Here is a 14,805-nt window from a genome sequence, read left to right as displayed (position 1 = left end):
CCCCCGTCCCTTCACAAAGACATTAATTTTCTTAAATGCATGTGCGAATATGCTGGTAGTTATAAGTCAGTTTGATTTAAAGCAAGATAAAGATGAAAAATCATCACCCCAGTCACGCCAACTCTCAGTCTGGGGACTGATTTACAGAAATGTTTATTGTGCGTAAAGCTTCTTTGCAGGAGACCGAGGACTATTAGAGCCCTTGTTTAGCTGGATATCTGTCAGACGGCCATTATTGGATACGGCTTAACAATTGTGGGAGGAATTTTGTGTATGGATTGCACTAAGTCTGGCCAATATACTTTACTGAAGAACCAAGACAATCAAATATACAACCCAGGCTTAAAATAACTTCACTTTCAAACAGAAAAACTTTGGAAAATCGATAGATCATCCAAAATGTTTTTCTTGAACTTCAAAGAGTCGCATAACCATTACGTCTGGAGGAGAAACTTAATGTGAGTAACCTTTCTTTCAAAACACCATGAGATAACGTCTTTTTTTTTTCTAAAATAGGATTTTTTGGCAATCCAGTAGTCAAATTTCTCAATACAGAGTCTTCTTTAGAGAACACCCACCAACGGCCTGTGCTACTCACCTTTCCTCCTGAAGGTGGGGCTGATGAGCACAAGGGGCGTGTTGATTTCCGGTTCCGATGATCCGCCGTGACTGCCGGTTTCAGACATGCCGTGGTCTCCACACAGAACCAGTAAATTGGGCAACGTCTCTTCAGATTCCTGAAACAGAAAGAAAAAAAAAAGAAAGAAAAATATTTTAATATATTTATATTTATTATCAATCTAAATTAATATAATTACGAATAAATTGCCAATATTTATTTTATTATTATCTAAAATTATTTATTTAAAATTATGTATTAATATTTAAACATATTTACTAACTATTTATTTATATACTTACTATTAAATTATTCATATGCACAGATAACTACAAAAAAATCTGTAAAATAATCCATTAAAGGTCATTCCACCAGGAGGGAACAGTTAATGAAAAAGTCTGTGAAAGTGATTTTGTGCCTCTTTGAGATGGCACAATAATGTGCCTTTCACTTGCAGAATGCAAGCTTCTAGAGGGCACATAACTCTGAAGTAATGAATTTAGGTAAATGGGTGCAGAGCCAGTGGTGGTTTTGTAGGCAAACATTAATGCCTTGAATTTAATGCGAGCAGCTACTGGTAGCCAGTGCAAATTGATGAACAGAGGTGTGACATGCGTTCTTTTCGGTTCATTAAAGATTAATCTTGCAACGGCATTTTGGATTAATTGTAGAGGTTTGATAGAAGTGGCTGGAAGACCTGCCAAGAGAGCATTGCAATAGTCTATATATAATAATAATAATAATAATAAATATATGTATATATTTCTTAAATATGTACATGTGTGTGTATTTATATATATATTGTACATGATAAATACATAGTACACACACATATATTATGTAAACACAAACCTTTATTTTGGAAATCATTAATCAGGATTAACTGATTTGACAGCACTAGTTTATGGTTATTTCACTCTTTGAACATATTTATTTAAATGTAACATTAGTACAGATATTTTAAAATTTAATTATATAGATGCACGATAAATACAAAAAAATCTATAAAATAGTCCATTCAAAATCTATAATATTATATATATAATTTTATTTGATAAAAATTATTAAAAAAAAATATACATATATTTCCACAAAATAAATGGTTTTTGGTTATTTCACTCTTTGTTTAGACTATGATCATTTTAGACATGCAAAAATTCATACTTTTTATATATAACAATATCTATTATTTTTTAAATACAATTAAAATATAATATACAATATACATAATATTGTATAAAATATCAATTAATAATTAAATAATTAATAAATCAATCATTTTCAAGCACTTTTTGCAATGTCATTAAAATATTTCTTGACATTGACAACAATGGCTAGATAAAACATTATTTATGGTTTAAAAAAAATCAATTTCTGCAAAAATTCTGCAATGTAAATTTTCCTAATTTCTTGTCAGTTTTCCGCAGATCCTGCTGCATATGTGTGTACATTTGTGTATTATGCTTTCTGCAAAAATTCAGCAAAATACATTTTCGTAATTTCTTGTGAGTTCGTCGCAGATCCCGCTGTATGTTTGTGTATATTTGTGCATCATGTGTGTTTGTGTAAGCGTGCGGGAGAGACGCTGGAATGCTCTTCTCTCCACTGGAGCAAATCACTGAGGTTTTAGCGCTAAGCCGTGGGGACGTGTCTCTCTCTCTGCCATCAGGGATGCGAGGACGATCGGCTCTGTTTCACATCAAATAGTCTCTCAGTGCGTCGGAGCCACTTGATTCCCTCAGTGACACTCTGAAGCCGTACACACAATAAACAGCCGTCCTTCACACACTCCTGGGCCCTGTACTGGTGCGCTCACAGCTGGCCGTCCAAACGCTCTTACTGCCGCTAACACTGATGATGCTACGCTAACAACCAGTCCTCTGCTCGCAGCAGTTCAAATATTCATGAGCCCACTAAACGTATGCTAATGATTAGCCTTCCCTCCCGCCCGAGTTAATGCACGCTAATGACAAGCACTGTGAATAAAGCCATCTGAAAACGCCGCCTCACTTGCGGCCTAATATCCGCCAGCGGTGTGGGGAAATAATAGCGTGCATTGACAGGTGTGATTTAAGTCACGGTGGCAGGAAAACGCAAACTGTAAATTAGCATAGGAAATTCCTATTATGCTGTGATTGCCCAACACATCACTGTCAAATAAAAGCTAAACCCATTCCTTGTGTAAATTATTATACATTAAAGGGGTAGTGCACCCCAAAATTAAAATTCTGTCAGCATTTACGCAACCTCATGTTGTTCTAATCCTGTTTCTTTCTTCAGTTGAACATAAAAGAAGATATTCTGGAGAATGTTGGCAATCAATCAGTTGCTGGTAGCCACTGACTTCCATAGTATGGTAAAAACTATGGAAGTAAATAGGGACCAAAACTGTTTAGTTATCCACATAACTATCCCTTCAAGGCATCTAAAGTAGATGCAAACACTGAAAAAAATTAAATAAATAAATAAATATAATAATAACAATAATCAATCAGTAGGACCACATTGATAGATATTTCTAATAAAATTTTCAGAAAACAAGACTTAAAAACTTCCTTATAGTCATTTTCCATCTTGTAATGAAAAAAGGCAAAAATACTAAATCTTCTATTCTTATCAGAATCAAGTATTTTTAAAACAAGAAAAATATCGAATAATCTCAACTGTTTTGAATTTAGAATTAAGTCTTTAATTCTTTTTTATTGTATTACGCATAAACTCAATTAATTTTGACTTTTTTTGTAACTGACTTAATATCGTACATCATTATACTTCTCAAGTAAATGCATCTTGACTGAAAAATGTTTAGATATTTCTACTGGAAAACAAGACAAAAATATTGTGCAAGAATTTTTTTTTTTTTTTTGCAGTTTCTAAAACCCATTTAAAATCATCAAACCAGACCTGACTAACCAGCCAGGTGGCCAACTAAGGCCAGAAAACCACCTTGGGCTGTTTTACGGGCATGCAAAATTTTAAAAGACCTGAAAGGGACAATACAGCAGATTCAACAACGAAGCTCTGCTCTAAAATAACAAACAAAAAAATGTTGCATTGCGTCACAGGAAAACACTTCAACTATTCCTACAGTAGATGGCCAATTTCACCTCAATATTGGCACGAGGACGGCCACCGTAAAGGGCCGTGGGGGTGTCCCGTCCGCAAATGCCTGTTAGCAGTGGCAGTTTTAGGGCACTTGTTTTCCAGCGGCGAGCCAGAAATAAACTGCTATCACATTGAGGTGCAGTAATGGAGACGGATGAGTCTCAGACTGTAATACAGTGTTCGTATCGAAGGGGTAAGGATAAAGAACAGCTAACAAAGCAAGGAAAATAAATAACTTGATATAAGAATATAAAGCGTTTTTTCTTTCCCTCCTTTATAATGTGATTTACTGTTATCCTCTGGATGCCTGCGTCTCGCCATAAAAATACATTGAAAATAGAGCATTTCCTCTTATGACTTACTAGAAAGCTTAAAGCAGAACAAAACTAATAAAGAAAGGCGACATTAAAGGAGCTTTGAAAAATAATTCAACATGAAGCAACCATTGGGAGTTCTTTAAAAAAAGTCAAGAGTTTCAGACTTCATTGCGGGAACGAGTGCAATAAAATAGAGATGCGAGTGAATTTATCTCAGTGATTTGTTGAGCGCTTAGAGACCGATGTGGCTGAATCAAACACGGTGTTAATGCACGAACTGACTATTATTTGAAAGCGCAAAAGTGATTTCTGACTTCAGGAAAGAGTGATTTGGTTTGAGACAAGGAGTGGGAAAAATGAAAATGGAACAAGGTAAAAGAATGAAAGATGCCCCCTGCCATTTTAATAGCACTGCAGGCGGCTTTTCCAAGAAACCTTGAGGAATTACAGACGGCTTAAATGAATAGTTCCGCTAAAGTGAGTCATTATTTACTCACCCTCATGTCGTTCTGAACCCTACACGACTCTCTTTCTTCTGTGGAACACAACAGGAGAAACTATGAATTCTAATTTTAATCTTTCCTCTTTAAATATCATGTACATATGATATGCATATTTAAATTTGGCACATAAAAATGCAATAAAGCACAATACAGGTTTGATGTCAAAGACTAATTGATTTGATTTTTGATTTGAGAACTCAGCTGGAGGTCATTTTCAGTAAACTTTCTGTAAATAACAACTTAGACAAATGTCAAATGACTTTAGAGGACTTCAGCTCATAAGCCACAGGGTTAACTGAAACTATTCAAAAATGCGTTTGAAATAAAATAAATGAAAAGAAATGTTTAAACTGAAGTACAAAAATTTTAAGATTCAATTAAAAAACTACAAATGACTAAAACCAAAACTGAAATGAAAATAAAGCTACATAGAAATATTCAAAACTAATAAAAATGTCAAACGCGCATACTGTACTAAAATTACTAGCTTAAACTAAAATGCAAGAAGACAAAATTCAGGATATTAATAAATACTATATTTGCATATTAATAATTAATTATTACGTCATCTGGACCACGTTTATGCTGCTTTTTTGTCCTCCTCATTATACATGTGTATGAGAGCAGTAGGATTTAAAAACTATACATGTCTTTCCACATCGTTATGAGTGTCTTTACTGTACACCCAAGAGCAGCATGAGCATGCTTTCAATTGTCTCCTTTTGAAGAAATAAGCTCATATGGATGTGGAATGATATTTACATTTTGGAATCCTGATGTTTTCATACAAAGGTAATGAATTCCAGACAAGGAGAGTGGGGGGGAAAAGAAAGAAAGAGAAAGTAAGTAAGACTGAATAAGACAGAGAGTGATAAATAGCAGAGAGGGGAGGCAGGGAATAGGTTCAGAAAAACTAAAAGCGGTAAATCTGTGAGGAGATTTCACAGGCACAGAAACCAAACCCAAAACGCTTCAGTCAAGGTCTGACGCTTCTTTTGCCACGTACAGCGATTCCCTGCACAGCACCAGTGAGAAACGTTCCAGAACCATCCTTTAAATATTCAGGAAGTCGTTTAGGCAGTTTTCTCACGAGATTCTTTAATGCTGGCCCTTTTTTAATTGAAGAGGAGAACAGGGGACGCCAGTGCAATTTCAGAGAAAAAGAAACTTGTGGAGTTTGTGGCAGCAGCCAAGCTATTAAAGGAGAGGGGAAAAATGTACTCATGCTCATGATGTTCCAAACCCAAACTTTCCTTCATCCATGAAACAGGGACAAGGAGAGCGTTGAAGGATGTTCAAGCTGCTCTTCTCAATAGAATAAAAACAATATACTGTTTAATAATATATTGTTTAATAATGATGGATTGTAAATTAATGCTGATTTACAAATATATCCTATTGTTCATTATTAAATCATTCTGCAATAATAATAATAATAATAACAATAATAATAATAATGATAAATTATTGTTATTATATATTAAGGTACGTTGTATATCTTATATACAACTTGAAATGTATATGTAAAAAATCTTCTAATTAATTATATTATTAATATTGGCTATGATTATTGATATTAACTACTATAATTAATATGTATTGTTATAATCACAATCATCATAAATTACTTCATGCAACTTGAAATGTTAAAAATACATTACATGTAATTTATTATTATTATTATTATTATTATTATTATATCGTAAGGTACATTATATTTCTTAATATCTTAATACAACCTGAAATGTATACGTAAAAATCTTATAATTAATAATATTATTAATATTGGCTATTAGTATTGATATTAACTACTATAATTCATATATTATATTATATTATATTATATTATAATCAGCATTAATTAGCTCATGTAACTTGAAATGTCAAAAATGCATTATGTCATTTATTATTGTTGTTATTATTATTATCAAACTTAATGTAACAAATGTATTAGAACGTAAAATATAAATGTTATTATTATTATTGTCAAATTAATTGATACAACTTGAAGTATTGAAACTGTATTTGTAAATTACAATTTTACATTAGTAGCAGTAATCAGTATTACTTAAGAATTGAGATACTCTTATAGTTTTTGTTAATACTTTGAATTAGATTTTACTTTTATATTTCTTGCTTTCATTTTAGTTTTAAAGTTTTAGTGTTTTTATTTGTTAGTAATTTTTAGTTTTTGTTGTTTTTATATATAATTATTATTAATTCATTATTTATTATGTTTATTATTCAAGAAACAAAAATGTTTTTTATGGTTTTAGTTATAGTTAACTATAATAACCATGGTAATAATAATAATAATGATAATAATAATAATAATTATTATTATTACCACTCATTTATACAACTTATAATGTTATACATCTATTAGTATATGTAGAAATTAAAATGAACCAAAATTAACAAACACGGATCATTGTTAGTTCATGTCATAATAATGCACTAACTAATGTACATTTTTGTTGTAGACATCAATTCTAGCGACATGCAGAAGTCCTGTCCTTGAGCTAGAAACTTTACACATGATGCTCTAGGGCACAGTTACCAAGTAAAGACAAAACTGCATCTCAAAGAGACTGTATAGAGAGTATTATAGAGAGTATAGAGAGCCAGACGAGGCAGTGCAGGTCACAGCAAGTGCTCAATCATTTAAATAACGGACTTTCAATGGCATCGATTAATATGCAATTTCAATTTAAACAGAGCAAAATGTCCAAGGTCTCTGCAATACAGCAGTATTCATTACAGGAAGATGAGCTTGCTCAGGAAATGAATTGTAAAATCAGCAAACATGACCACTTCCTCTACGGATACTTTGTCCCAAAACGAGGCAAATAAGAGATTTGCATGTAATTATACAGAGTAGACACAAGAAACCAGTGTGGGAGAATGTATAAAAGCGTGGCCCAATTTACAGTCTCAAATCTAGTCTTCACAGGAGGGATATGGACTTGGAAAAGGAGGACAGGAAATTAAAGCGTACCATTATATTCAGATTCTCCAAAGTGTGTAATTTACACTACATGCATCGGTTTGAGTGGGAATAACAGGATATAATCCAAACTCTCACTTCAGGCGAACAACCTCAGTACAAAGACACCGGATGCAGCTCTGGGGTCCTGTGGCCCTGTACGGCCCCGAAGAGCAGGAGAGAATATAGCGCAGGCCAGCGGCTGAAGACAAGATCTTCTATTGTGCCCAGCCTGAAATCAACGGCTTCCTTTATGGGATCCGCACCACACAAAGTGATGGAAAGATTGTTCTGTTGGAGGAGAAATTAATTGATGTGTTCATCACAGAGGCTGTCCAGGGAACGTGAGAATACATGGGGAGAGAGAAAAAATTATGTAGTAAGACGGGAAAAACTGCACCAAACTGGTACAAACCCAATCTCTACAACATGAGCGTTGGATGGCAAAAGAAGCTGTTTTAGGAGAGTCAGAGAGAAAGACTCAAAATGAAAAAAATAAAAAACACAACAGATCTTTAATCCGTGGTATATGTATATTTGTAAAATGCATATTTATTATTATTAGTAGTAGTAGTAATAATACTATATTTCATACAGTATTTTATATTATATATAATTATTATATTTATATTAAAATACATTATGAACAATGTTTTATTATACATTTTACTTTAAATGTGCTATTATTATTATTATTATTATTATTATTGCAGTTTAATAAAATATGCATGTAATATAATAATTGACATAATAAAACATTAATTTATAATAATAATTATTATTATTAGTAGTAGTAGTAGTAGTAGTATATAACTGTCACAACACAGTGTGTATAAAGATCCACAATGACGACAATGAAGAAGAGTTCAATCATATTTAATGTGCAACAAGGGGTAATACAGACAGGGCAGGTAAACACAAGCAAGGTAAAGTATTCAATACTGGAGCAGGGAACACAGGACAGACTAGAACTTAAATACACAGGCAAACGAGGATAATTAACAAGACACAGGTGAACCAAATGACAATCAGACATGAGGGAAAACTGGGACAAGGAACACATGAAGGATGAAAACACAACAAAACAGTCCAAAGGTGTGACAGTTCGCCCCCCTCCCGGAAGGTGCGACCTCGTGCCACAGAAACAAAGGGAGGGATGGAGGGAGACTAAGGAGGAGGACAAAGGAGTGGATGTGGAATGGTGACAGGGGACGGCAAAGGGCTGTCAGGAAGGCAGGCAGACAAAACTGGTGGAGATTCGGGCGGAGGACAGACACCCGGGAGGAGGACGACAGACAGAGTCCAGGGTGGAGACGACGGAAGGAGGAGCCATGGAGGAAACCGGAGGAGCCAAGGTGGATCAGACGGAGGGAGGAGCCAGGGTTAAGACAGGAGGGACTTGGAGCAGGAGGAGCTAGGCGGGACCCAGGCAGCAGCTATGAAAGCGACCCACGGTGGAGCTGACGGAGGGAGGAGTCATGGTGGAGGAAGGGCTGATGACTCCAGGGGGTCGAACAACGACGGTGGAGCAGGTGGTGGTGGACCCTGAGGTGGAGACGGGAGACCCGATGAGCCAGGGTGACAGGGAGGATCCGGAGGGCCGAGGCAGAGCAGATGGCTCCGGCGACCGAGGCGGAGGCAGGGATCCGGAAGGCCACGGTTTAGCCAGAGCGACAGTGGACCAAGGTGGAGCCGGAGGGAAGGAGAAGCCTGACAGGGACGGAGGGACGAGGCGCAGCTGGAGGAGTGGAGTCCCGAGGAGGCAGATGGTCGACGACTGACCAAGGCGAAGCCGGAGGGACGAGGGAGCTCGTCCGAGCTGGTGGACTGAGGGGCCATGGTGGAGATGAGGGAGCTAGGAGCCATGATGGAGCCCTGGGGTCGATTGGACGAGGCGGAGTCCGGGACTCAGAGGCTGGAGGCGGAGACAAGGGACCCTCCAGCCATGATGCCGATGGAGACTGGCAGACCCGTGGCGATCCCACCACACAGAGACAGCGAGAGCGGAGGCGATGGTGAGGACTGGTGCAGAGGTGGTGGGAGAGGGAGGATAATCAGGGGGTTTTTAAATGGTGTGTACTGCCCACACACACCATAAGGCCACTCCCAGCACCGGGAGCGCCAGCGACAGGGGAACGACCTCAGTGGTCGAGACAGGACTGACCGACAGTTCAGCGTAGACAGATATTTCCAGGCAGACAGACAGTTCAGGGCAGATTGACAGTTCAGGGCAGATGGGTGGTTCAAGACAGGCAGATGATGACGACGGAAGAACTGGTAATGCAGAGTCCACTGAACTCAGCTCACCCTCAGCTACGGTGCAGTGGGCAGAGCCTCCCTCCGTGCTCTCGCAATCCACAGCGATCTCCCCCGTGGCGAGTGCTGTTACCTAGTCAGACGATCCGTGAGGCTCTGGCTCCAGGGCAATTTTAAGCTCTGTTGCTCTCCTCGACAACGGCTTGTTGATCGCGGCGGCGCGGGCTCTCAGTCTGCGGTGGGCTCGAGCGAGCACTCCGTGAAGCGGGGTGGTGACTGGCTGGGCTCTGGGTCTGGAGTGGGGCTGCCGAGGTCCTCTTCGAGGCAGATGGTGAATGGCGAGTTGCAGGTCGCCAGCACCCACTCCACAAAGGTGCTAAATTCCTTCCGAGGTCCATCTCCGGAGAACTGCACTCTGCCCACGGCGTTGAGGCTGGCGTGGTAGAACGCGCAGAGCGAGTCATCCAGGTAGCTGGTGTCGTTGGCGATCTCCAGAAAGATCGCCGTATGGACTTCAAGAGGAATCTCCCCTTGCTCCAGCAGGAGAAGGAGGAATTCGGGATGGTGAACGATGATGATGAAGAACAGTTAAATAATATTTAATGTGCATCAAGGGGTAATCCAGACAGGGCAGGTAAACACCCACAAGGTAACGCGTTTAATACCGGACCAGGGAACACAGGACAGACTAGAACTTAAATACACAGGCAAACGAGGATAATTAACAAGACACTGGTGAACCAAATGACAATCAGACACGAGGGAAAACTGGGACAAGAGGGATGAATGAACACATGAGGGATGAAAACACAACAAACCAGTCCGAAGGTGTGACAATAAAAATTTGTATGATTATTATTATAATATTGTCTTATTATTATTATTATTATTGCATTATTATAAAATATGCATTTTGTAATATTATAACTGTAATATTATAATTATAATAATCTACCATTTAATAATGTTATTATTATTGCTTTGCAATAAAATATACATTTGTAATATTAGAATAATTAATGCTTTCATAATTTAAAATACAGTTTCATTAAAATTCATAATAAAATCTATATTTTACATTATGTATTTTAAATTATATCATACAATTATTATACATTATTATCAATTTATCAATAAAACTTGCTACAAATGTATATAGAAATTACAATAAACCAAAATGAATACATTATTGCTAATTATTAGGTTATTATGTCATGATGCCTAACGCATTAACTAATGTTAACTATGTTTATTATAATATGCTGAATTTAAAACCAATATGTAGTGTGTTAGAAACAAAAGGTATTGTTATAATATATGTTTTTAGAAAAACAGAATGCCAGGAAACACTGGCATGCTGTTATTAAAAATACAAATACAAAAAGATATGAAAAAGAACAAACAGAGAGTAAAGAGAAGAGAGGGAAATGTATGAGAAATCTCATTAGTTTGGATGGATTCTACGCGAGGGCTGTCAGCTCAGTCCACAAATGAAAAACACAAACATCTCATCACAACACAAGAGATACAAACAGGAAGGCACAGGATGAACATGTTAAGCCGAACCTCGTCTGTCCAACAGCATCACAGCTCCATGTAATTGCAGATGAGACTGTCAAACAGTAAGATTGCGTACGATTCAACAGCTTTCAAACACCTCAGTGTGTCTAATGAGTAATTGTCTGAATACTCAATGACACTAGTGACAGCAGAGGGGCTTTTAGAGACCCTCAGAGCCTCTATGCCATGACAACAAGAACATATCAAAGTGAAGCTAACAGGTAATTTACCTCAGCGACAAATGATGCACATTTTAGTCATATTTTCTGTCTTTTTAGTTAAAAACACCTGTTGGGTGTCCATGTGACGGGGCTTTGAGCAGAAACACAAAAACATCTAAAACCTTACCATCAAAGAATCATGGTTTCTACAAAAATATGAAGCAGCACAACTGTTTTCAACATTGATAATAAAATAATAAAAAATTTTAATAAAATAATTAAAAAAAACAAAAGATTATTGAGCAGCAAACCAGCATATTAGAATGATTTCTGAAAGATCATGTGACACTGAAGACTGGAGTAATGATGCTAAAAATTCAGCTTACATCACAGGAATAAATTACATTTTACAATATATTCACATAGAAATCTGTTATTTTAAATTATAATATTATTTCACAATAGTACACCGTAAAATCCAATAATTTACCTTACTTAGATTTAATTAGTTATCTTTACTTAGTTGTTATACTTACTAGGTTTTATTAAGTTACAGCTACTTTCAAGGCAAATAAAACTATGTACTTACTGTTTTGAGTGACACTTAAAATATTCAAGTAGCCACAAAGGAACCAATGATATTAATAAACCAGTGAGAGGCAGCAGTGCACTAATATGTTGCTAATGTGCAACATAACAACAGAAGAAGAAGAAAAGAAAAACAGTCTTAATAAACTTTTCACCCATTTCCTCAATGTCTGCAGTTATCTTTCACTAGTTGCATTCACATCGTGAAGGCAGAGTAATTTGGCTTCAAGGGAAGAGAAGTAGTAAATAGGTTGCTTTTAGAAGGTGACCTATCTTCTAATTAAAGCATTAGTGTATTTTTTGTGTGTTTATTAATGAACTTTTTCAAATTTGCTTTTTCATAAATACCTTGAGATGCTTTTGATTGGGTTTATATAATCATTAAATAGTGTGGGGTAACATGCTAAAGTCACACACAGACTTAAACATTCAGCACGTGAATCACAACAATGGTAACAATTCAATTTCATTTATTTTCATTAATTGTAACAATAACCATTTTATTTGCTCTTTTTGTTCTGCTACTACTGACACAAGACAGCAAATAAAATTGGCAAATAAAATCAACAACTGTAAAACAAAGCAACTGCATAATTTATTCATGCCGCAATGCACTCTGGGAGTCAGTGAGTAGCTATACTAAGTCATGAGTAAACCTAAATGAAAGGATCAAATACCCCCTACAGTTCTTTTTTAGTTACTAGAACTCTCGTGTAAGTAAACTATACTAGCTAAGCATTTGTCAGTACAACATACTATTCCTATTTCACTTTACTTAGTTTTTTCAAGGCAATCGGTTTGCATGCTTTTTTTAAGTAAGCCCAACTAATTAGATTTTACAGTGTACTGTGTCTGCATTTTTTATCAAATAATGCAGCCTTGGCGTGCAAAGACTTCTTTCGAAAAAATAAATAAATAAATTCCTACAAAATCCTAAATAGTTTTTTTTTAATGTCAAGGAGCCTTGACATTAAAATTCAATTTAATCTGTGAATGCATCAAAAAGCTGCATTTTTAATGAATGAATAGAAAAAAATATGTCATTATTTCTTCTCACGTCCTTCTAAAATCATATGAATTTCATCTTTGTAATACAAAAAAAGTAATTTTGAAGAATTGCACTTCGCTATTCTCCACACAATTTCAATGAATGGGTACTATAGTAAAATGGGGGGGGGGAATATTTTCAAAAACAAGTATCATACAAGGATCACATATAATCTGCATCCACACCTTCTCATGCAAAAGTTTGTGTGAGGAACAGACCAAAATAAGTCTCTGGACATATTAAAATACGCTTTAGTTACTAACTAAGTAGAAATGTGCCATTTGTAAAAGACACATTCTTTTGAGTCAGATCTAATCTAGTTCACAAAACTGATCTGAATGATTTGTTCACAAATTGGAGAGATTTGGAGTCAATCTTGTAAGCTTCAGTCCATATTTATTGTACAGTAACTGCATGAAAAGTAGTTTCACCAGTACATCACTGAAACTTTGCGGTGTGTTATGGCAGGAGGACAGGTCAAAGATGTAGATCGTTCAACACCATGTGCTCTTCCTGGAAGCCTAAAAGTTCATCTCAAGACAAAAGTGCTGCTGTAACTATTGGCGGCGGCTCTAAAGGTCACACTAATGCTGATGTTATCGTGAACCTTTGCCATTCTGATATTAACCATGACTCTATCTAAGTTGTTATGGAGGCAGCAGACAAGCTAATATGACTACAGTAAACAGAAACTGTGTTTGCGTGTAACACAGCCACATTTTATACACTAAAAACTAAAATACACACTCTATATACTAACACACAATCAGTGAGTGTGATTCCTGCATGGATGAAAAATGACCACCCACTTATGTGGAGCAGATCGAAAGAAAACGCGCTGGTTAAAAGAAGAGCAGAGGAGAAGAACTGACCCACTGAACTCAGGGGAGGGAGACCTGCACTGTGTGTTTCACAGGTAATGAGAGATAAAGCGACGACAGAAAGAGAAGTGTGAGTAAGAGATCACAAGGATGTGTGCCAGTAGGATCCAAAATAAACCTTTTGAACAATATGGGGAAAAAACCCCACGAGTTGTGGATGTGATTCATCCCGATGAATCCTTCACTGAGAACTGAACTGACTAAATCAGTCAGAGCGGTTACTTAATCAATATGACTCAGTTACTGAGCAAGTAAGGCTTTACTGTCAGTCAAGTCCAAAAAGGAAGCAAGAACAGTTTTAAAACGTATGTTAGGATCATTACTGACCATAAACAGTAAAATAAGTAAATAAATAAATAAAAATGCTCCAGTTGAGATTTTTTTAAAACCCTGTAAAGCCTGAAATATTAAATAATAGTCAGAATATATATATATACACACACACACACACATACAGTGTATATATATATACTGTATATATATGGCGGATCCAGCCTTGACAAAACAGCCAGTTCTTACATCCTAACATGGTAGTCTTGCAATTCTACACAAGATTCTCTTCCACTCTTCTTTTGCTGTTCTTTTGAACTTTCCAACTGATTATGGTGGCCACAGAGAATCTGCTCAATTTAGGTTGAACTCTTTGTCCTGCCTCTGTCATTCCACACACAAGAACGTTGTCTATCACAGTAACTCTTGATTTCATCTGAAATTACTGTTCTTGGTCTTGCTCTTCCCCGTCCTCCTCTTCCTCCACCTCGTATACGCACTCTTCGGTACC

The 14,805-nt window shown here is 36.5% G+C and overlaps 1 protein-coding gene across 2 annotated transcripts in view; it reads right to left on the bottom strand.

The window, feature by feature from the left end:
- LOC107678638 (GPI ethanolamine phosphate transferase 2-like) overlaps positions 1-14,805 on the bottom strand; it is a 137,605-nt gene that overhangs the window by 96,314 nt on the left and 26,486 nt on the right. For both annotated transcript variants that reach the window (XM_016473984.1, XM_016473985.1), the window contains one exon: positions 599-737. In XM_016473984.1, coding sequence (XP_016329470.1) covers positions 599-737 — 139 coding nt within the window. The remainder of the gene's footprint in view (positions 1-598; positions 738-14,805) is intronic.

Source organism: Sinocyclocheilus anshuiensis, unplaced genomic scaffold (assembly GCF_001515605.1).
Source record: "Sinocyclocheilus anshuiensis isolate Anshui unplaced genomic scaffold, SAMN03320099.WGS_v1.1 scaffold877, whole genome shotgun sequence".
In the NCBI taxonomy this organism is placed as follows: domain Eukaryota; kingdom Metazoa; phylum Chordata; class Actinopteri; order Cypriniformes; family Cyprinidae; genus Sinocyclocheilus; species Sinocyclocheilus anshuiensis.
Note: the sequence above shows the minus strand (reverse complement) of the source record. Positions and strands in the feature narration are given on the sequence as shown.